This window comes from Mauremys mutica, chromosome 15 (assembly GCF_020497125.1).
Source record: "Mauremys mutica isolate MM-2020 ecotype Southern chromosome 15, ASM2049712v1, whole genome shotgun sequence".
Taxonomy (NCBI): domain Eukaryota; kingdom Metazoa; phylum Chordata; order Testudines; family Geoemydidae; genus Mauremys; species Mauremys mutica.
Genome location: NC_059086.1, coordinates 21,371,733 through 21,393,305, shown reverse-complemented (window position 1 = coordinate 21,393,305; position 21,573 = coordinate 21,371,733). Strand labels below are relative to the sequence as shown.

Genomic DNA, 21,573 nt, shown 5'->3' with positions numbered 1-21,573 from the left:
GTGTTGAAGTCCCCGCCCAGGACCAGGCACTCGCGAGGATCCAAGGAGCCGAGGAAGGCGGACGCCTGCTGGTAGAACTGCAGCCGCTCCGGGGCCGATGTCGGGGCATAGACGTTGACGAGGTTGACCACGAGCCCCTCCATGCGGACCCGGAGGGGCAGCAGGCGGCCCGGCACGGCCTCGGCGACCCCCAGCACCTCGGGCCGTAGGTCGGGGGAGAACAGGGTGGCCACTCCAGCCCGACGGGTCGTGAGATGGCTGAAGTAGACCCCGTCCCCCCACTCCAGCCGCCAGCTAGCTTCGGCGGCCGGATCCGTGTGGGTCTCCTGCAGGAAAACCACAGAGTACCCCCCCTCCCGAAGGAAGGAGAGCACCTGGCTCCTGCGGAAGCCCACCCTACAGCCCCGGGTGTTCAGTGTGGCAAAGGTGACGAGTGCCAGGAGGAGGGCTGGGGGGGATCCTCGTCGGCAGGGGCGCTCACGGCCCCCGTTGGGCCGCGCAGCAAACCGTGGCCCACCCCGAAGGTGAGCAAGGAGTCACGGAATTTGCGCACCCGATGGTAAGCCGCAGCACCCTGCTTCCCGGTCCTCTTTCCCTCCCCCATGAGGGCCCTCGTGGCTAGGAGGATTTTGTGGAAGTCCCCCCAGCGCTGGAGAGCAAGCGGGATCTTGTTGCGGGAGCCCCGGACGTCCTCCAGGAACTCCTGCAACTCCTCCCTCAGCGTATGGGGGGATGGGGCCTCTGGCGCAGCCCCGTGGCCTATTGGGACGGACAAGCAAGGGGCGGACCCCGGCTCAGTGGGGGGCGGCGGAGGGAAGAGTGCAGCCCCTAGTGGGTCGGGACTGTGAAACTCAAAGGCCGCTCCCTGGGAGTCATCCTCCGGGAAAGGGAAGGAGACAGCTCCAGGGGCGGCAATAACATCGTGGGAGGTGGAGGGGGCAGGGCTGGGGTCAGGAGCAGGGGTGGGGGGAGGGACAGAGATGGGACCCTGGGCCGCAGGAGCTGAACCATCAGTAGGTGGCTCCGCGCGGCCAGGCACGGGGGTGTGAGGAGTAGGGAGGGGGTCCCCAGTGACGCCGGGCTCGGGGTCAATGGCAGGCAGAGCAGCCTCGGCGCGGGGAGATGCAGAACTCTCAGGGGGGCCCCTGCCCGGGAAGGAACTCGATTGCCCCGCGCCACCGAGGGACACCCCTGGTAGCCCCTCTCCCGGCCACGAGGCACCGGCCGTCGCCACAGCAGGCTCGGCGGCCAGCAGCAGGGTGCCGTCTGCAGCCGGGCAAGTCGAGGGGCCCAGGGGACCCTCGGAGGCGGGAGCGGACGCAACAGGAGGGACGGTGGAGCATGGGGAAGGGGAAGCTGGGGTGAGGTCAGCTAGGTCGAGGCCCATTAGCAGAGGGTCGTCCTCCCCCGGGGTGACCGGGGTCAGACCCAGGGCCTCGATCTCCGCGAAGATGGAGGGGAGCTCACCTCCCCCCACCCCGGGGTCCTCCCCACTCGCGCCCGAGGCGACGCTCACCTCGGGTATTGCAGGGGGTACAGGCGGCAAGGGAACAGGAGGGGCCGCAGCGGAGGCCTCCGCAGGGGGGGACTGCGGAGGGGGGATGGTGGTACCTTCTGGTGCTGCCACGTCTTCCCTAGCCGTCATCGGCAGATGGGTCAACCCCGCGGGCATGGCGGAAGGCTCGGTGCCGGCGGCCCCCTTTCTGGTCTTGCGGGGGGTTTCCGCCTCAGGTGGCACGGGTGGAGTCCGAGCCTTCCGCTTGCCCCGCTTAACCTGTACCCGGGTCCAGCCCTCCATGGCATCGTCTTCGGGCTGGTCGACAGGGGTTGGGTTGGGGGGCAAGGATGCCTGTTCGGGGGCTTGGAGAGGCACTGGGGGGACAGTAGGAGGGAGGGTAGAGTCCCCCTGGGGAGAGCCCTCTCCCACACCCGGCAGTACCCCTGCCGCACCCTCCTCCACAGGCCCCGCCAGAGTGCAGGCAGCGGAGGCGGGGCTCTCCCGCCTATCTGGGCGCCCCGGAGAATGTACCCCTGAGGCCCGAGCGGGAGCAGGGATCGGCTGAGGAGGAGGAGGGGCGACTCTGGGCACCGGGCGGCCAGGAGCGCCGGTGATGGCAGGGCCGGCACCCTGCCGGGGCTCGGGGGTCCCGAGAGCTCCTCCGAGCCAGGCCAAGGGGCAGTCCCTCCGGACGTGCCCCGTCGCCCGGCAGAGGTAGCACCGGGCCTCCCCCGTGGAGTAGTGCACCCGGTACTGGGCCCCCTGATAGGGGACCAGGAAAGACCCCTCGAGCGCCTCTCCGCCACGCGCCGCCGGCGGCAGTTGAAGCTGCACCTGCCGGCGGAACGAGAGGACATGACGGAGGGCGGGGTCTTTGCAGCCCAAGGGGAGAGGGCTCACCACAGAGATGGGCTTCCCCAAAGTAGAGAGGGCGGGTAACAGGGCGACATTGGGCAGGAAGGGAGGGACGGAGGTCAGGACCACTCGGACACCCAGGTCCTCCAGCGGTTCCAGGGGGACGAACACGCCCCCCACCGCCAGGCCCTTCTCCACCGCCTCCTGGGCGGCGGCCTCCGAGGCAAGGAAGAAGACCGCCTTGCCGTACATTTTGGAGGCCGCCACGATGGCCGTGGGCCCCACCACCCTCGCCAACGCCCGCACGTAGCTCTCCACGTGGGGCGAGGCGGGCACCAGGAGGCAACGGATGCCGTGCTTCCGGGTCAAGGTGGGGAAGGGGCCCCGGCCGCTGTAGATGGTAGCGGAGGCGGCGGTCGGGGGAGATGACGTAGCGGCGGGCGGGGGGGCCGCCGCCACCTGGGCGTACGCTCTGGGGGCCGAGGGAGGGACACCCGCAGAGCTGGTGGAGGGAACAGCGGGGAGGGACGCCGCGGCCGGTGGCGGGGCCGCGGCAGCGGGGGCAGGCTCCGCCATGGAGGGCTTCGTCTTCCTAGCGGGGCCCTTTCCCTTCTTTTTGCCCTGGCCCTTTCCGCCGGCTGGGGGGGCTCCCCCAGAGGCGGAAGGGGCGAGGGACGTGGCAGCAGCAGAGGGCACCCCGTCGGTCGCCGCTGCCTGCGCCTCAGCAGGAGCGGTGGCAGGTGGTCTGGCAGCGGCGGGTGAGGTCGAGACCGGGAGGCGTTTGGGGGGAGCAGGCGAGGGAGGGGGGACAGACGTCGTCCCGGGAATCCCACCCGCCGCGCCCCCCGCCATGCTGGACGGGGAGGGAGGGCAAACACTGGAGAAAGGGGGTGGGGGTAAGGGACAGGTCACCTACTCCTCCCTGCTAGGCTGTGGGCAGGGAGGATGGTGCCAACAATAGAGAGGGGGGGGCAGATACGGGGACTATCGAGGACTTCGGGGGGGGGGGTTAGTCACCGACAGAGGATTGAAATCCGGCTCCTCTAGCTGCACTAGGGGAGGGAGGGGAAACAAGAGCAATGGGGGTGCAGTGCAAGAGGGGCAACTTAAACAGGGGAGAGGCACAAGCGCACTGATGGAGCTAGGGGCGCACGAGGGGAGGGGCTAATCAGGGTAAGGGGCCGCGGAGGGAGGGGAGCAACCAGGCTGGGAGTGGGGCAGAGGGACCAAGGGGCTGGCTTCAGGGCCGGGGCAGGACAAACAAAGCTGCAAAGGGAGATGGGCGGGGCAGGCAAACAAACTGAAGCTGGGTGCCGGGGGAGGGGGGGCCACAAGGGGCAAGCGGAGCAGGCAACAAGGGGCAAAGCTAGGGGGCCTGTTGCAGAGGGAAAGGGGTCAGTCCAGGGGAAGAGGGGGGGGTGCGTGCACCCACGAGCACTTGTGCACAGTCAATGGCTGGCTGGCTGCCGCTGGAGGCCCAAACGGTGGCAATAGGGTGTGGCAGGCCAGGCGAGCAGCTGAGTCCCAGAGGCAGGAACTGAGGCAGATGGTAAGGGGCTGCAGGGATGGTGGAGGGGGCAGCGGTGGTGGTGGGGGTTGGGGGGGGGACACAGATGGACCAAGGGGCAGGCTCCACGCCACACCCCCGTGTCCCCACAAACACAGTCTAAACCCCCACCACTAGAGCACAGTCAAAAAGTTACTCAGTTTTTAAGGCCCCCTCCACAGTGGTCTTCAGATTCCTGTGCACTTCCCAGCAGCCAGTGGTCTTCTCAGTCCTCCTCTAGGCTCCAGCAGCTCCCCGGGACAAACACAGCTCCAGCAGCAGCAGCAGCCTCTCCTCCTCCAGCAGCCCTGGTGGCCAGGCAGGAAGGACCCCCCCAGGTGGTAGCTGTAGTGGTGGTGGTGGGGTCCTGGCTTCTCCCTCCAGAGGTGGGGGAGTGGGGGCTGGCCAGCAAGGCCCCCCCCACCCCTCACTCACCCACTCACTCAGCAGCAGTTGTAGCAGGAGCAGCAGTCCTGGGAAGAAGCACTCCAGCCAGCAGCAGCAGCCCAGGAAAGGAAGAAGGAGCTCCAGCCAGCAAGGCAGCCAGAGAAGGGGGAATGCTCCAGCCAGCAGGGCAGCCCAAGCAGACAGAGCAGGTCCTGTAGCAGGGTGGACCCCTGCTCCTGCCCTGAAGGGTTAAAAACAGCCCTGGGAAGGGGCTGTGGCTGGAGAAAGCAGCCTTTAGACTGGGGCAAGAAGCATGGGCTGATGAGGGAAAGTAGGCTCAGCTGTGGCCATGCTCCAGTCAGGCCCAGCTGGCCTCTAAAAGAGGCTGTGAGCCAGAAGCCCAGTCAGTCTTCCTCTGATTGTAGAGGGAGAAGGGCCTGTCTGCAGGGAGGTAGAGACAAAGTACCTGAGTGCAGCACGGCTGGGGAAAGGCAGAGGAGCTGGGGAGCTCTGGCCTGGAAAGCCCCAGGCTGTGGCCTAGCATTGGGCTAACAGGTACCGGGGGTTGCAGAGGGCAGCCCAGGGGTAGATCAAGGCAGCAGGTCCAAACCCTCCTTGCCAGTGATGAGTGGCTGATACTGCAGTCTGCCTCAGGGCGTGGGGCTAGACAATGACTGGCAGTAGCCATATACTGAGGCAAGGTGGGGATAGAGGGTGGGGGTTCCTTGGGGAGGGGAGACCAGAGAGAAAGGGGTTACTGCCAAGGGGCAGCACCCCATGTAAAAGGGCACCGGGGCCAGGGAGGGACACGGGGGCCAGAGGACAGGCGGATCTCCGGCCTGCAGAGGGCGCCCTGGAGCTGGAACGAGCTAATTCCCCGGAGTCACCAGCAGGAGGCGCCGCAGGGGTGAGTCCAGCCCATCTACAGGGAGGTTTAGGTTGGATATTAGGAAAAACTTTTTCACTAGGAGGGTGGTGAAGCACTGGAATGAGTTACCGAGGGAGGTGGTGGAATCTCCTCCCTTAGAGGTTTTTAAGGTCAAGCTTGACAAAGCCCTGGCTGGGATGATTTAGTTGGGAATTGGTCCTGCTTTGAGCAGGGCGTTGGACTAGATGACCTGAGAACCCTTCCAACCCTGACATTCTATGATTCTAAGTCCCAGGCAGACTGCAAAAAGTTACAAAGGGATCTCCCAAAACTGGGTGACTGGGCAACAAAATGGCAGATGAAATTCAATGTGGATAAATGCAAAGTAATGCACATTGGAAAACAATCTCAACTATCCATTCAAAATGATGGAGTCTGAGTTAGCTATTAACACTCAAGAAAAAGATCTTGGAATCATTGTGGATAGTTTTCTGAAAACATCCACTCAATGCAAAGGGAATGTCGGGAATCATTAAGAAAGGGATAGATAATACAGAAAATATCATATTGCTTGTATATAAATCCATGCTGTGTGCACACCTTGAATACTGTGTGCTGATCGGGTCACCCCATCCCCCCAAAAAATACAGTGGAATTGGAAAAGGTATAGAGATGGGCAACTAAAATGATTAGGGGTATGAAACAGGAGGAGAGATTAAAATGACTGGGAATTGTCAGCTTAGAACAGAGATGACTAAGGGGGGATATGATAGAGGTCTGTAAAATCTTGACTGGTGTAAAGAAAGTGAATAAGGAAATGTTATTTAATCCTTCACATAACACAAGAACTAGCAGTCACCCAATGAAATTAATAGGCAGCAGGTTTTTACAAAAACAAAAGGAAGTACTTCTTCACACAACATACAGTCAAGCCGTGGAACACTTTGCCAGGGGATGCTGTGAAGACCAAAACTATAGCAGGATGAAAAAAAGAACTAGATAAATTCCTGGAGAATAGGTCCATCAGTGGCTATTAGCCAGGATGGGGAGGGATGCAACACCATGCTCTGAGTGTCTCTAGCCTGTTTGTCAGAAGCTGGGAATGGGCAACAAGGGATGGATCACTTGATTACCTGTTCTGTTCATTCCCTCTGAAGTACCTGGCCTTGACCACTGTTGGAAGACAGGATACTGGGCTATATGGACCATTGGTCTGAACTAGTATGACCCTTCTCATGTAAAAATTAATTATAATAATAAAAATGTTTAGTACAGAAACTCCCCAACAGAATGACCTCTCAAGATAGCAATGATGTGAGATAACAACCTTGGCAAATAATGCATTTTAAAAATCTTGGCCTACTAGGAAACATTTATATAAGTTGCTATTCCCATTTACAAATCTAGCATTCTGGAGCAAAGTCATAGAATATCAGGGTTGGAAGGGAATTTAGTCTCATCCCCAAACAGAGTTTTGCCCCAAATCCCCCTTCTAAAATTGAACTCACAACCCTAGATTTAGCAGGCTAATACTCAAACCACTCAGCTATCCCTCTCCCCCCCTAAATTGAGCTAAAATATAGTCCAACAAATGTTTATTTAAAGTGCCTCTCGCTTTTCCCTCCACTGCATCCCACTCACCAGTGTTGTCCTTGGTCAGTGGAGACTCAGAGCTCAGAGGTGCTTTCACGTGAGTTCATCTGCCAGGTGGGGGGCAAGAAGGCACCTTGCTTGTTCCTCCAGCTGCTCACTGTTTGCTCTAGCCACTGCTGTTCGTTGTGCCACCGTTCACTCCACTGCTCTGTTGCCAATGGCCCTGCACCGTCACCTTCTGCTGCCACCTGCCACTGTGACCTCTGCGAGTTGGTCTCTTGAGGTTCCATCCAGCTCTCAGTGATTTTAGCTGAGCTCTCAGTGGGGGAACCTCACTGCTAGTGCAGTCTGGGTGTCTCTTATACAAAAACACTGTACCCACAGGAACACTGTCCTCACAGCAGGACTAAGCACTTAGACCTCATTATCAGTTATTTCAGCTGCAGTGGTCACTTAACAGAACAAAAGACTATCTATGGAGCCTAATCAGCTCTGTCTTTAAACAGTGGAGAGGGACAGGCCCCCACCCTCTCTCTTTTGATGCGCTCATTAAGCACAGGCTAAGTACAGTTCTACTGCCCTTCACTCATACAATAAGAACAACATTTCATCCCTCCCATCCCCCAACATTCAAGTGGTTTGTAACCCAGCCCCAGTCAAAATCTATCACTTGGACAACACAGCTCTGTTAGCTGGATACCTAGGTAGATTAGGTGTGAATGTAAATACAACCTGGTCCTGAAGCCTTTCCCCCCAGCTCATCACTAGCTGTCAGGGAGAGCTCACTTAGACTTTGCTTACAAATCATCATTTGAAATTATTAGGTTGGCCAACATCACCAAAATGAATGTACTGACATCATAAAAAACAGCTGTATAAGGAAGCAAGGAAGCTAGTCTATGTTCATACTTTTCAAATCTATTATACTTTTTCAGATACACGTATTTTATCATACACTGTATATGCTTTTAAAGTGTGTATTAATGTTTCAATTTCAATTCCGATTTCCAAACAGTTATTCAATTGGCATGTAACCAGTTCACAAAACTCGGGGGGAGGGTTGGGGAAATTCAGGTTTGGTGTAGAGAAATCACTGCTCCCTCTCGTCTCCTGCCTGAAGCTATCAGCTGGTTTGCAGCGTTCAGGAGATAGGGGAGGGAGCAGGAAGCTGCAAGCCACATCCTTGCTCCTCCCCCCGCCCCCAGTCTCCTGATTGCTGTAGGTAGGAGACAGGGGGAGCGGAGGGAAGGCGCTAATCCGTGGGGTCCGCCAGCGGGCGGGAGGCACTGATGGGTGTGTAGGGGAGCTGATAGCGGGGCTGCCAGCCGTGGACAAAGCAGGCAGCCAAATGACATTATAGAAGAGCGTTGCACAACTTTAAAGTAGCATGTTCTGTAATGAAGCAGGGACGTAAGATCAAAACAATGTTAAGCGAGAGGACGTTAAATGGGGAGTTACTGTACCTTTTTTAAACCTAACCTCAGCCATATCTGGCAGAGCATTAAAGGATTGTGGTCTGTAAAAGCAAGCTCTGTGACCAGTCCATGTCTGGTACAGAAGAACACAACGGTGTCTGGAGTAAACAAAGAACAGAAATAGAACAAAGCTACAAAGGTTTCAGGGTCTCGTCACCACGCCACTCTTCAGTGCCCCAGAGAACTTCAGCTGTCACAAACTTCACCATGGACACACTGGAAACAAGATTTCACAAGATTTCACGTTGCTGCCAAGCTGCACAAAGACACTGGAGAGATGCGGGTATCTTCTTTAATGTCGGCTACAGGAAACTGGCAGAGCATATCTTTAAATCCTTTCACGTTACTGAAGACAGTCACAAAGGTGACTATGAAAGGGGTCTGGCTATGTTTGATGCATACTTTATATCTCAGAGAAACGCGGCTTATGGAAGAGCTTGTTTTCACCAGAGAACTCAAGACCCTGGGGAAAGTTTTGAATGTTTTATAAGAGCTCCGCATAGATAGGTTGAAAACTGTGATTTTGGGAATGCAAAGTCTGAAAATATCACAGACAAGCTGGTTATTGGGTTAACAGATAAAATCCTTTCACAGCAGCTACAACTGAAGAGAGATTTAACTCTAGCCACAGCTGTTCAAATAGCAAACCAGTCTGAATTAGTCAAACAGAACCAAAGGCAGGTGCAACTTGAAAAACATGAAACTAGCTTAGGCAATGTCTACACTAGCACTTGCTGCAGTATAACTTATGTTGCTTAGGAGTATGAAAAAGCCACCCCACCCCTCCAAGTGAGCGATGTAAGTTACACCGACCTAAGCACCAGTATGGACAGCACTATGTGGGCGGAAGAAGCTCTCACACTAACATGGCTACTGCCGCTCATGGGGCTGGAGTAGTTAAGCCGACTGGCGAACTCTCCTGTCAGCTCAGAGTGGTTACATTAGAGAGCTTACATCAGCACCACTGCATCGCTGCAGCTCCACCACTGTAAACTGTCTAGTGTAGCTGTAGTGTTAGAAGGTTTAAACAGATGCTAGAGTGTTAAAGCTGATTATCATAATACCCCTGAAGCCAGGAGAGAGAACACCCAGGCTAAGAGGGACAAATCCCAGCCTACATGCACAATGGCTTAACCCCTGAGGGAGAGTGGACCCCTGAGCAGGGCTGTCGCACTGAAGGGGGTTCCTCCTAGGGACCTTCCAGAGCCAAGAGAGAGCACAAGTCCTGTGAGTCCGTGACATCCTCCCTCTTGTGGGACCCTCACAGCGGCTCGTAAGACCTCAGGACTGAATCTGAACACTGGAGACAATTGCAAAGGGGTTTCCAAATTATCTTGTCCCCTCATCACAGTACCTCCTCCCCAGCTTCTCCTCTTATCCACATCAGGTCCATCTGCGAGCTGGAGTGCTCCTGCCTGGCTACTAGATAGATTCCCAATGAGTAATGTAACCCCTCTGCCAGGCTGAAACGACCTAGGGGTCCCTTCCCCACAACGTAATGCAGACCAGCTCGAGCCCCCACCCAGTGACCTGGGAAAATCTTACACACACCCCTGGGCGCCTCAAGGAGGCAATACTTCCCCTCTCGCAAGCACAGACTCTTGGTGTAGCAGAAAAGGTTTAATTACATAAGATAAACAACAACAAGCATGAAATTTGGAAAATACCTCAACTGGAGTTCATAGGTCAAACTGTGAGCAAAGACCCACCCCAGCAACTTGGGCCGTGTCCTTCTCTCTGGGCCCTTGAGTCCAGCAACCCCCCTAAATCACCCACAGTCCCAAAAGTCCCACAATTCAAAAGTCTCTGTCCCGGGTCAGGCAGCCCAGAGTTCAAGAGTCTCTTTGCAGAGGTCCCCCTCCCCAGCCTAGGTAGAAAGGGGCACCTTACGTGGTTCGGGGCCAGCTGCCCTGCCTCTTCGTGGGGTTCTGCTTCCACTAGTTGTCCCCGCAAACAGCTCAGCTTACTCTGTGGGCTGCTCCACTCTGCCAGCTGCTCTGGTCCACCAGCCGTCCTCACGAGCTGCTCAGCTCCACTCACCCAGTGGCTGCACAAACTGCTCCACTCTGCTCTGCCAGCACCGCTTCAGGCTCCCCCACTCATCAGCACAGTGCTCTCAGCTCAGCAAGTCCAGCTCTTCAGTGATTTCAGCGCCACTCACTAGCACAGTGCTCTCAGCTCAGTAAGTCCAGCTCTTCAGTGATTTCAGCTCATAGTAGGGGAGCCCCAGTGAATTCAGCTCAGTAACCTGCATCTAGACTCTTAAGGGAATCAAAAGCCAACTCTGACATTCCACAGTGGAGAGAGGCACAGGTGGAACTGGTGCTTCTGGCTCATACAAGGAGCCTGCACCACCAAGTACAGATACTAGCCCCCAGCCTCTCTCCTCCCAATGGGTTTTGGAACCCTTGTGCCCCATCTAGCAAGCGCTATCCAGCTGACAATGAAACCCCCCATCACAAGACAATTTTGTAGTTCCCCATTTACCCAATCAGGGTGACAACATTTCATTCCTCCTGCCCCAATAACAACGAAATTGGGGGCTCCCACAGCTGTGAAAGTAACCATCCCATGCTGCTTTGCGGTATGCTAAGTGGGGTGGGAGTGCCCATGCAAATAACCGAAATACCAATGCAACACTTTCCGCACTCCCCATAATTTACCACCAGATGTCAGGGTGGGGCTCATCCTGACTCTGCTTACATCAACATTCCCCTAACTGGGGTAGTAGCTGTATCCACACCTAAACTGTTAAAAGGGGCACACACATAAATGCCAACTCAAATATAACTGATTTATCTCTCTCAGGAACAGCCTGAAACTGGGAGAAAACTTGTTAGCAGGCTACAGAATACACTAAGCAGCTGAAAGGTTTTAAAATATACTAAACAAATCATCACACTGCAGCCTACACCCGGATGGGAAGCACACTGAACTATTTACTCTGTGTGTACACATACAAACCAACACACTTTCAGCAGTAACAGTCTCTTCTCTGGGTGCTGAAATTTGGCTCTTCGGTTTTCAAGCACCAGAAGGGGGTGTGATGAGAGCGATGTTCCATCCCCTGAATTATGGCTTCCCTTGACGTTCCACACAAATTATCACAGCAGTGTCCAGACTTCCCCCCCTTTTTTCTCTTTTTGCTCTAGCCCCACATCTTCTCCCCTGAGAGAGCGCGGTGGGTCACTAGATGTTCTACCGCAGTAGCTTTTGTCCGTGACAAAGACCCACCTCCCACACCAGTGAATGCCCCAGGCTGCTCAGCCCCTGTAGCCAAAAGTCAACTGAAAAGGAGAGAAATTGAGAAAAGAAAAACCCGTCCTCCTCTGAGCCCTGGACTCCCCAGCCTGCTGTGAGGTGGGGCCGCCTTTGTCCAGGCCGTGCTCAGCTAATGCAGGGGCCTTGCCACAGGACCAGATCAGACAAGCCTGTGCAGAGCTGGCTGCAGTCATCTGCCTGGCTCAGGGGCTGCCGGAAACGCCCCAGGCCAGGGTAGTCATGGCTCCCTGCATGGCAGGTCTCAGGGCGGGGGGAGTGGGGGACTGTTTCTGGGCCCTTCCAGCTACCCACTCACTCCACCTCGCTGGGTCTCTGCCTGTCTCCTGCTCCTTCACAGCGAGGTCCTGAACCCCCAAGTCCCTTCTGCAGCCCCTGTCTCTGCTGCTGGGTTCGCTCCTCTCCGTGGGGCTCTGCCAGGCTGGGCCTGTCACCGTCTCACGGCAGGGTCCCACCCCCTTCACAAACCCTCATCCAACCCCCCTCAAAAAACCCTCGTCCTACCCCTCACCTTCCTCACTGAACCTCGCCCCACTCACCACTCCTCACCCCGCCTACTGACGGATCCTGGCCCTGCCACCCCCCCTACCTCGGACCCCACTTGCCGACACTTACCCCACTCACAGGCCCTGCCCCCCCCCACTAACCTTCTCCCTACTGACCCTGGCCTGTCCCCCCACGGACTCTCGCCCTGTCCCCCTCACCAACCCTCACCATGCTCACTGATCCCACTCCCTGCCCCACCCCCAGCCCCTCACCCCACCCACTTGCTGGCCTCACTCACTCAATGTCCCTGACCCCACCCCTCACTGACCTGTGACCCACCCCCCTCAGTGATCCTGGCCCTGTCCCCGCACTGTTCCTGGTCACATTCACTGGTCCTGCTCCCATCCCTGACCCCGGCCCCACCACCCTAGCTGACCCTGTCCCCTCACTCACCCTGCCTGCCTCACTGACCATCACCCTGCCCTCCGACCCACCCTGGCCCCCTCCCCTCACAAACCCTGGCCCAACCCCCCATGACTCTCACCCTGGGCCCTGCCCCAGCCTCTCATCAACCCTGACCCCTCCCCCTTGCTGGCCCCACCCGCTCAGTGTCCCTGACCCCACCCCTCACCAACCCTGGCCCCGGCCCCTTACTGACCCTCCTCCCACTTGCTGGCCCCAGCCCTGCCCCCCTCACCAGCCCCCACATATGTGGCTGGGTCTTTACTCAGCCCCTCCCACCCTCTCATACGGCTTTTCTCCCCCTGGCTCCGCCCCAGCTCCTCCCCAGGGGCTGCTCTCGCTGTCTCCTTCCCCAGCATGCACAGAGGCTGGGACCTGAGCTGGGCACCCTGATTGGCCCAGCTGCCTGGTCAATCAGACTGACTTGGGGCACTGGCTACTATCCATTGGCCCTAGTCTGGAGTTCTCTGATTGGCCAGAGGCCCTCTCAGTCCCAGGGTCCCCACTGCTCCTTGACCCCTCCCCTCTCTCCTGGCATGGGGTGAGGGCAGCCAAACAACCCACCCAGTGCCAGCAGCCGGCCCCTACACGACAGACACGTTTACAAGGGCCATGACTCTGTCTGAGACCTGCCGGGTCTGGAACTGTGTTCAACAGAAACCATCCACAGAGCCAGGGCCGGCTCTAGGCTTTTTGCCGCCACAAGCAAAAAAATTTTTGGCTGCCCCCCACCCCAGCCCTGGGCTCTTCCCCCCCCCCCACCAGTGCCCTCCCCCACCCCCACCCCCTGCCGCCCCAGCCCTGGGCTCCCCCCCACAAACGTGACCTCCTCATTCACCACAGCAATCCCCGTTTACACTTGCAGTGGGGATCAAACCATTTCTCCTATTTTTATTTCACTTTAGTATAAATCTCCCCTCATCACCTGCAACCCCATCTTTAGTGCTCCAAATGCACATGGAGTAACCCTCAAACCTTGTACCCCGAAAGGGATGGGGATCTAGTAAAGAGGATTCAGGCAGCGGAGCGGTATGGGGGTGCTTGGGGGCTCTACACTGGCAGAGAAGTGGGGTGTGATGTACTTGCGGAGGAGGAGGGGGGTATCAGGAGGGTTGCGGGAGAAGAGGGGAGGTGCAGGGGAAGGAGGAGGTGCGGGAGGTCAGGGCTGGGGGAGGGTACAAGGGGAGAGGTGTGGGTGAAGGGAGAGTACAAGGGGTAGGGGTGCAGCGAAGGAGCGATGGGGGGAGGTACAAGTGGAGGGGCTGCGAGCAGGATGGGGGGTGCCAGGGCTGAGAGGGGCAGGTGCTGACAGCTGCTTCCCCAGCCCCGTGCAGGCAGAGCCAAGAGGACACACACAGACCCCCCAGGTGCCCGAGCCACGGGGGGTTCCCCCGGCAGGGCAGTATCCCCCGCTGCCCCGCTCGGAGCCGGGCTCTGCCTCTCCCCGCCCAGGGCAGGCAGCGCAAGGCTGAGGCGGGAGAGGTGCGCAGCGGTGTGGGTCCGGGGCCAGGAGGCGGCAGCTCCCTGGCAGCTTGGGCTGCCCAGCCACTCGCCCTGTCAGCGCGCGAGCCGGGATCCGCTCCCCCTGCCCAGCCCGGTGGCGCCCTACACAGCCCACCCGGGCGGGGAAACGCCGCGCTGCCTGGGGAGACTTGGAGCAGCAGCGGTGGCGGCAGCAGGACCCTTCCTCCCTCCCTGCATCCCGGGCCCTGCTTCCCTCCCTCCACAGCTCCTCACACCCACCTAGGCTGGACTGCAGTTCAGGCTGCCCTGCCGCTGGGGAGCCAGAGCATCATCCCCCGGAGCTGAGCCCCTCTCACCGCCGCAGCCTGGGCCCAGCTCCGGGGGATGATGCTCGAGCTCCCCAGCGGCAGGGCAACCTGAACTGCAGTCCAGCCTGTGCGACTCAGGCTGCCATGAGCACCATGTAACGACTGCAGCCAGAACTGCAGTGTCAGTTCCAGCTCAGCCTGAAAGCTTCAGCTGAGAGGGAACATGTTGGTTCAGGGCCAGCTCCCGGCTTTTTGCTCCCCAAGAAAAAAAAAGCGGGGGGGTGGGAGTGCTGCCTCTTGGAAAGTGCCGCCCCAAGCTCATGCTTGTAGCGCTGGTGCCTAGAGCCGGCCCTGCACAGAGCAAACCCGACAGACGGCGGATGCTGAACGAGAAGATGCCGACTAAAGGATTCCAGAACAACCCCAGTCAGTTGTTGTAACTAGCGGCCAGCCAGATGGCCAAGCTGCTACACGTTGGCATTTTTCAGTTAGGAGCCCAGGGTGGTTCAGAGACACTGAACAGACTGATCCTTCCTGAACTTCACAGCCAGCGTGATAGTGTGAATAAATGGCAGGAACATGGAACTTAATGGGGGAGATGGATTGGGATGTTAACCTGTAGTGCTCCGCTCAGCCACTGGGTGGTGCTGTGTGTAACATCCCTTATGGAGCCAAACCTCAGTCGTACCTGGCAGGGCATTAAAGGATCTAACGATGAACGCAGCTGGGGTGGACGAGCAAGTTCTGTAGCCAGATCACACCTGGGACAGGAGCATGATGCCCTGCTCCTCCGAGGTCTGGCCAGGCCTAGTGCTCTCCTCAGTTGCTGGGAGGAACAATTACGGTGTGTGACCTCCCCCTGCTTCCCCAGTGTGCGTGTGTATGGGGCGGGGGCAGTTACAGTGTGTGAACTCCCCTGCCCACCCAGGGTACGGGGGGGGGGGGAGGTCTTACATAGTTACCCTAGTGCTCTTTCACAGGGCATTAACTCAAAATAGGAACCTTCAGTTCGTGCCAGCAGCATCCACACAGATCAGTCTGAATGCAGCTCTTTGGTGCACTCTGCAATTCACACCCCCACAGCTGGCTCTGTGCGCAGTGTAGACATGGCCCGTGACTGGGGAGTTGCGTCCTTCCAAAAATGGGGGAAATTGGGTTTGAAAATAGGAGCACTGGAATTCGAGCAAGAAGCCAGGGTCGTGGGTGAGCTGATAATCGGTTTGGATTTCACTGAGGCTAATAAGTACACAATGAATCAATGTAATACGTTTGTTCTAGTGAATGAATTCTTCACCAGACTCAGGGGCCCAGCAGTGCTGCTCTCAGATCAAGGGAGAAACTTTGAATGCAAAGTGTTTCTGCAACTTTGTGAGATTCCAGGGGCTCCACAAACCTGCCCCAGCCCCCCACACCCAGCACAGTCTGATAGGATGATAGAAAGTTTCAGTCTGACTCAGGGGTTTTACAGATTCATAGATTCCTAGGTCAAAAGGGATCACTGTGATCGTCTAGTCTGAGTCCTATATAGCACAGGCCAGAGACCTGCCCTGAAATAACTCCTAGAATGTTTAGAAAAACATCCAATCTTGAGTTAAAAGTTGTCAAAAATGATGAAGAATCCACCACGACCCTTGGTAAATGCCTCATTCCAGCCTGAATTTGTCTGGCTTCAACTCCAGCCATTGGCTCCTGTTCCCCCTTTCTCTGCTAGACTGAAGAGCCCATTATGAAATACTTGTTCCCCGGGCCCATGTAGTTACTTACAGACTGTGATCAAGTCACCCCTTAACCTTCTCTTTGTTAAGCTAAACAGATTAAGTAGGTTTTCTAGTCTCTTACTCGTTCTCACGGCTCTTCTCTAAGCCCTCTCCAACTCATCAACATCTGTCTTGAATTGGGGACACCAGAACTGGACACAGGATTCCAGCATTGATCACACCAGCGCCAAGTGCGGAGGTAAAGTAAACTCTCTGCTCCTACTAGAGATTCCCCCGTTTGTGCATCTCAGGATCACAGCAGCTCTTTTGGCCATAGTTTCTCACTGGGAGCTTGTGTTCAGCTGATTATCCACTGTGACCCCCAAATCTTTTTCAGGGGCACTGCTTCCCAGGAGAGAGTTCACCATGTAAGTATGGCCCATGTTTTTGATCCCTAGATGTATACATTTGCATGTTGCTGTATTAAAATGTATATTGTTTGCTTGCACTCAGTTTACCAAGCATCCAGATCTCTCAACCCGTCCTCTTCATTATTTACATTCCCCAACTGTGTCATCTGCAAAATTTCTCAGTGATGAGCTCTTCTTTTAGCGTCTAGTGAAAGAGCCATCATCTCTATATTGGGGCTTACAAAGTGAATTGCTGGCCCTCTGGAAATGCTGGTGGATGCTGAGAGGGAGCTGAGATTTTACTATTAACTTGTCTTTGTTCTCCAGGTTCCATCAGTGCCTACCTGAGTCTGAGATGGGCTGTGTTTGGGGACAGCATATTTCATGGCTGACTGTGGCCCCAGTGACTGTCTCTGGTTGTGCGTTTTACAGCACCAAGCACAGCAGCAGTGCCGAGGGGCACTGGGCTGGGAGTGATGAGACCAGGACTCCATTCCCAACAGCTGCTATCACATCCCCTCTGTGTACCCCTGTTGCCCCTCTCTATCCTCTCCATTTAGACTGAGCTCTTGGAGACAGACACTGCCTGTTGCCCTGCCAGTGCAGAGCCCAGCACCACAGGGCCTTGAGCTTGGCATTCAGTGCTACTGTAACATGAATTCTTGTGTTTGCATAATAAATAATGGTTAAGAAATGGAGCCTCAAACACTGAACAAACATGGTAAGAGCACGACAGGAGTTAGGTCATTCGGGGAATCCTGTGTGCAGTTCTGGTCACCCGCATGCAGGACAGATGGATTCAGATGGGACCAGGTGCAGAGAAGGGCTGCTAGGGTGGTTGGAGGATGGAGGCTGGTCGTATGAGAGGAGCCTGGAAGAGCTTGGCTGGTTTAGCTGGCACAGCAGAGGCTGAGAAGGGATCTGATTGCTCTGAACGAATCCATCGGGGGAACCCCAGAGAGTGAGAAGAGCTACTGAAGCCAGAGGACATTGCTGGCACAAGAAAAAATGGGGATAAACTGTCCAGGAGTCATGTTAGGCTGGAAATGAGAAGAAGGTTCCGGAACAGCCTCCTAATGGGTGAGGGGAGAACGCGCTAACTCATGTGAAGATGGCGCTTGATAAGGTGTGACTGGGATTCTATAACACGCCCTTCCAGCCCTGTGTCCCGTGTTCCTAAAGAGACCAGCCGAGGGCGGCTGGGAAACACCTCCAGGAGTCAGAGACATGCCAGTTTCTTTTTACTCTTTTAACACTTAACAAAAGTTCAATTGATTGTATTGTAAAATCGTATGTGCAGCTAGATAGAGCCTGGTACCACCCCCCTACTCTAACTGCTAGACTCCACTCCCTTTCCCAAGGCAGAAATAGACCCCAGAAGTCCTGGCTTCCAGTCCCCACTGCTCTAACCACTAGACCCCACTCCCCTTCCCAGGAATAGACCCCAGGAGTCCTGTTCTCCCAGGACACAGCTATGCCGTGTCTGACGGGTGGGGCTGGAGAATCACAGGATGCCCCCAGGGCTATTCAAAGCCAGAGCAAAGGGAAAAGGCCACTCACCCCAAAGCCAGGCCAGGAGGATGGGGATCCTTGTGTTCCCGGCTCCAGCGCAGGCAGCCGAGCTCCTGCCAAGGGGGTGCCCAGCTGGGAGCAAGAGGCACCCAGGAAACCCCATGTTCATAGCACAGTCCTTGTGGGGCAGCGTGGCCAGGGGTTAGGGCAGGCGATCGTCCTTGTGAGAGAGGCAGGCTGAGCTCGGTGTGATGGTCACAGGCTGGGAGGCTGAAGTGATGGGGAAGGCACCCAAGGGGGCAGGGACCCAAGGGGGCAGGGGGTGTGTGACAGGCCTATCACTGCAGAGACCCCTCCCTCCGCACCCCCCGCCGCACGAAGTGATCCAATGCGTGTGCAACTGAATCCACAGAGGAGAAGTGACCCTCATGCGCTGCACGGTGGCTTTATTTCTATCACTGGATTGTGAAATATGTGTTCCTGAAACATGCTGAGCAAACAAACCCCTCTTGCAACTGCTGGTTCTGGGACATATGGGGTGCAGGGGCTGCTCCTGGAGCTGGTTCACAGGGAGCCAGCAGAACTGATCCACAGAGGCCTGGTGCACATGGGACAGGTGCATGGGTTGGACTGTGGGTGCGAGGCTCAACCCATGCAGTTAAAGCGATGCTGAGGGCCGTGTGGAACACCCCTACTCCAGTTGAATGAGGCTGAGGCTTGGCTTGATCTACACCTAAAGCTTAGGTTGACCCAAGTACATCATTCAGGGGGTGAAAAATTCAGACCTCTGGAATGAAGAACTCTCCTATCGGCCTGGCTACTGCTGCTTTGAGGGGTGGATTAACTACGGTGACGGCAAAGCCCCTTCCATTGCTGTAGAATCTGCATCACACCACAGCTGCGTAGCAGCAGCACTGAGCTGTGCCACTGCTGTGGTTGTGATGTACACACAGCCCTTGTCTGCCCTGGGAAGGGCCATCACTGCACGGCCTCACCACGTGGGGACACCCCCATGTACCTAGAGCAGGTCCATTCACACCTGAGCTTATGCCCAAGCCACATTCCCATGTTATCATCTCGGCAAATCCCAAAAGGACATGGCCTCCTTGCAGATCGAGCATCATGCAGCTCAGTCTCTGGGGGATTGGCAGCGCAATGGCAGGGAGCCTGGAGGCTTGTAAATGGTCAGGTGCCCTGAGGCTGGGGGGAGCCGTGTGCAGGGGCGGCTCTAGGTATTTTGCCGCCCCAAGCACTGCAGGCAGGCTGCCTTCAGCGGCTTGCCTGCGGGAGGTCCGCCAAAGCCGCAGGACCAGCGGACCCTCCACAGGCGTACCACCAAAGGCAACCTGCCTGCCGCCCTCGTGGCGACCAGCAGAGCGCCCCCCACAGCTTGCTGCCCCAAGCACGCACTTGGCGTGCTGGTGCCTGGAGCCACTCCTGGCCATGTGAACCCCTGACCCTCATCCCCTGAGTCTACACGAACTGTCACAGCACAGGGACAGGCCCATGGGCAGCTCCATGGAAACCAGGACTCAGTGCGTAGCAGGGTCACTGGCACAGCGCTGGGTGCACGAGGGCCGGACTGGGGCCCAGTGAGAACCTGCCCTGCCTTTGGATAGAGCCGTGGGGCGCCCCCTGGAGATGGTGAACAGTGCGCCCCCCTCTCCCCACCAGTGCCGAGCTCCCATCTGCAATAGTCTCCAGCAGAGCTGAGGGGTTAGGGCCAGGGGATGAGGATGGTTAGAGCTGGGGCCGGGGGGGTCCTCTGTGGGGGGATCAAACATCTGGGGCTGGTTATTGAGGGAGGAGGGATATGGGGGATGGGAAAGAAGGACCCACAACATTGACTGGGACAGAAATGGGAGATCAGGTGCTTCTCACAGGGCAGGAACCAGAGGTATGACAATGAGACAAAGAAGGGAAAATTCACACTGACCCCAGGAAATCCCTTCCCACAGTGTTATGGGCCTGGGGAACTCATTGCTGTAACTTTAGCGCCCTCGTGGCCAAGATGGAGTCTGCTCTGCAGGCAGCTCTGGCCAAGAGAGGGCGCGCGCAGGAAGGCAGCAGGAGAAATCCCTTCCACCCCAGGGGCACCTGTTCCAACCCCCCCAGAGTGAACACACCCACCCGCAGGAAAAGTACAATGGATATAACAAAGGGAGATATTTATTTACAGAGGGATGAGAGGAGAAAAACAACAAGGGGAAATATAGGGGGAGCAGTAGAACAGGGTTGCATTCAAACCCAGGACCCACGGGCCCAGTGAGAGCACAGTCTGGAGGGGCAGGCACTGAATAATGTGTCTGCACACAGAGTTCACGAGTCCTGAGCAAAGTTCCAGTCCAGTGGTGAGTCTTGGGTGCTCTTGGTCGTCTTCAGCGCCAGTGAACTTTCCCCAGCAAACCCCTCCGGTGCCCTCTTCTGCCGCTCTGTGCAAAGCCCCACAGAGCGACCCCCTCCCCACTCAACTAGCTACAGCCTCCCTCCTTGTTCCCAGTGCAGAGTGACCAGCCCCACGCAGCTCTGGGCAGCCGTGATCCTGGGTCCAGCTCCGGCCTGTCCTTCTCCGGCGATTCCCCCCGGCACAGGGCTGCTCCTGGCTCCTGTCTTGGGCTGTCCCCGATCAGGCCTGTCCTCCTCAGGCTTCACGCAGGTTCTCCCCGCTTCCCTCTCCAGGGCCTGCAGACTGCCTCTCCCTCCCTGGAGCTCCACCGCTGCCCCCAGGCGTTTCCTTCCTTTTTTCTTACTCTCCCTCTCCCCGGCCGGGAAAAGATTTAAAGGGACCATGCTCTCTAAACCCCAGAGGGGTTACATTGCCACAAGGCAGCGCTGGGCCAGGGCTGGGGAGGGCCCATAGCAGGACTGGGTGTTTAAATAACAAGAACACCCAGAGTCACAACTGTGAACATTAAAAATCACTCCGAGTTCAGGTGGCTCTGATACCCGCTCCAGTGCAGGAGCCGAGCTCTTACTGATGGGGCAGGAGGAGACTCTCCTGGGGTTGCCAACTTTCTACTCATCCAAAACCAAACACCCTTGGCCCACCCCCTGCCCTCTCCTCCTCTGATGCCCCACCCTTGCCCCACCCCTTCTCTGAGGCCCCACCCCCGCTCACTCCATCCCCCTCCTCCTCTGACGCTCACTCTCCCCACCCTCACTCACTCGCTTATTTTCACCAGGCTGGGGTTGGGGTGTGGGGGGGTCAGGGCTCTGGTTGGGGATGCAGCCTGTGATGTGGGACCAGGGTTGAGGGGTTCGGAGTGCAGGAGGGGGCTCTGGGCTGGGGCAGGAGGTTGGAGTGCAGGGGGGTGTGAGGGCTCTGGCTGGGGGTGCAGGCTCTGGGATACAGCTGGGGCTGGGGATGAGGGGTTTGGGGTGCAGGAGGGTGCTCTGGGCTGGGGCAGGAGGTTGAAGTGCAGGGGGGTGTGAGGGCTCTGGCTGTGGGTGCAGGCTCTGGGATACGGCTGGGGCTGGGGTTGAGTGGTTTGGGGTGCAGGAGGGTGCTCTGGGCTGGGATCGAGGGGTTCAAAGGGCGGGAGGGGGATCAGGGCTGGGGTGGGCTGTTGGGCTGCAGGAGGTGGGGGATGAGGGCTCCAGCTGGAGGTGCAGGCTCTGAGGTAGAGGCTGAGGAAGAGCAGACTGGTGAGTGCTGGAGGGGGCTGGGCCAGATTGTAACCCCCACACCCCACCCCCGATTGACAGGCTCCTGGTGGTGGTTAATCCCCCAGCC

General features: G+C 57.3%; 1 protein-coding gene across 1 annotated transcript in view; it reads right to left on the bottom strand.

Moving 5' to 3' along the window:
* LOC123350274 (deleted in malignant brain tumors 1 protein-like) overlaps positions 1–18,087 on the bottom strand; it is a 156,901-nt gene extending 138,814 nt beyond the window's left edge. Inside the window, 1 exon segment of the mRNA XM_044988767.1 lies at positions 17,889–18,087. Within this exon segment, the coding sequence (XP_044844702.1) occupies positions 17,889–18,009 (121 nt within the window). The 5' untranslated portion in view covers positions 18,010–18,087.
* Between the last annotated feature and the right edge of the window lie 3,486 nt (positions 18,088–21,573).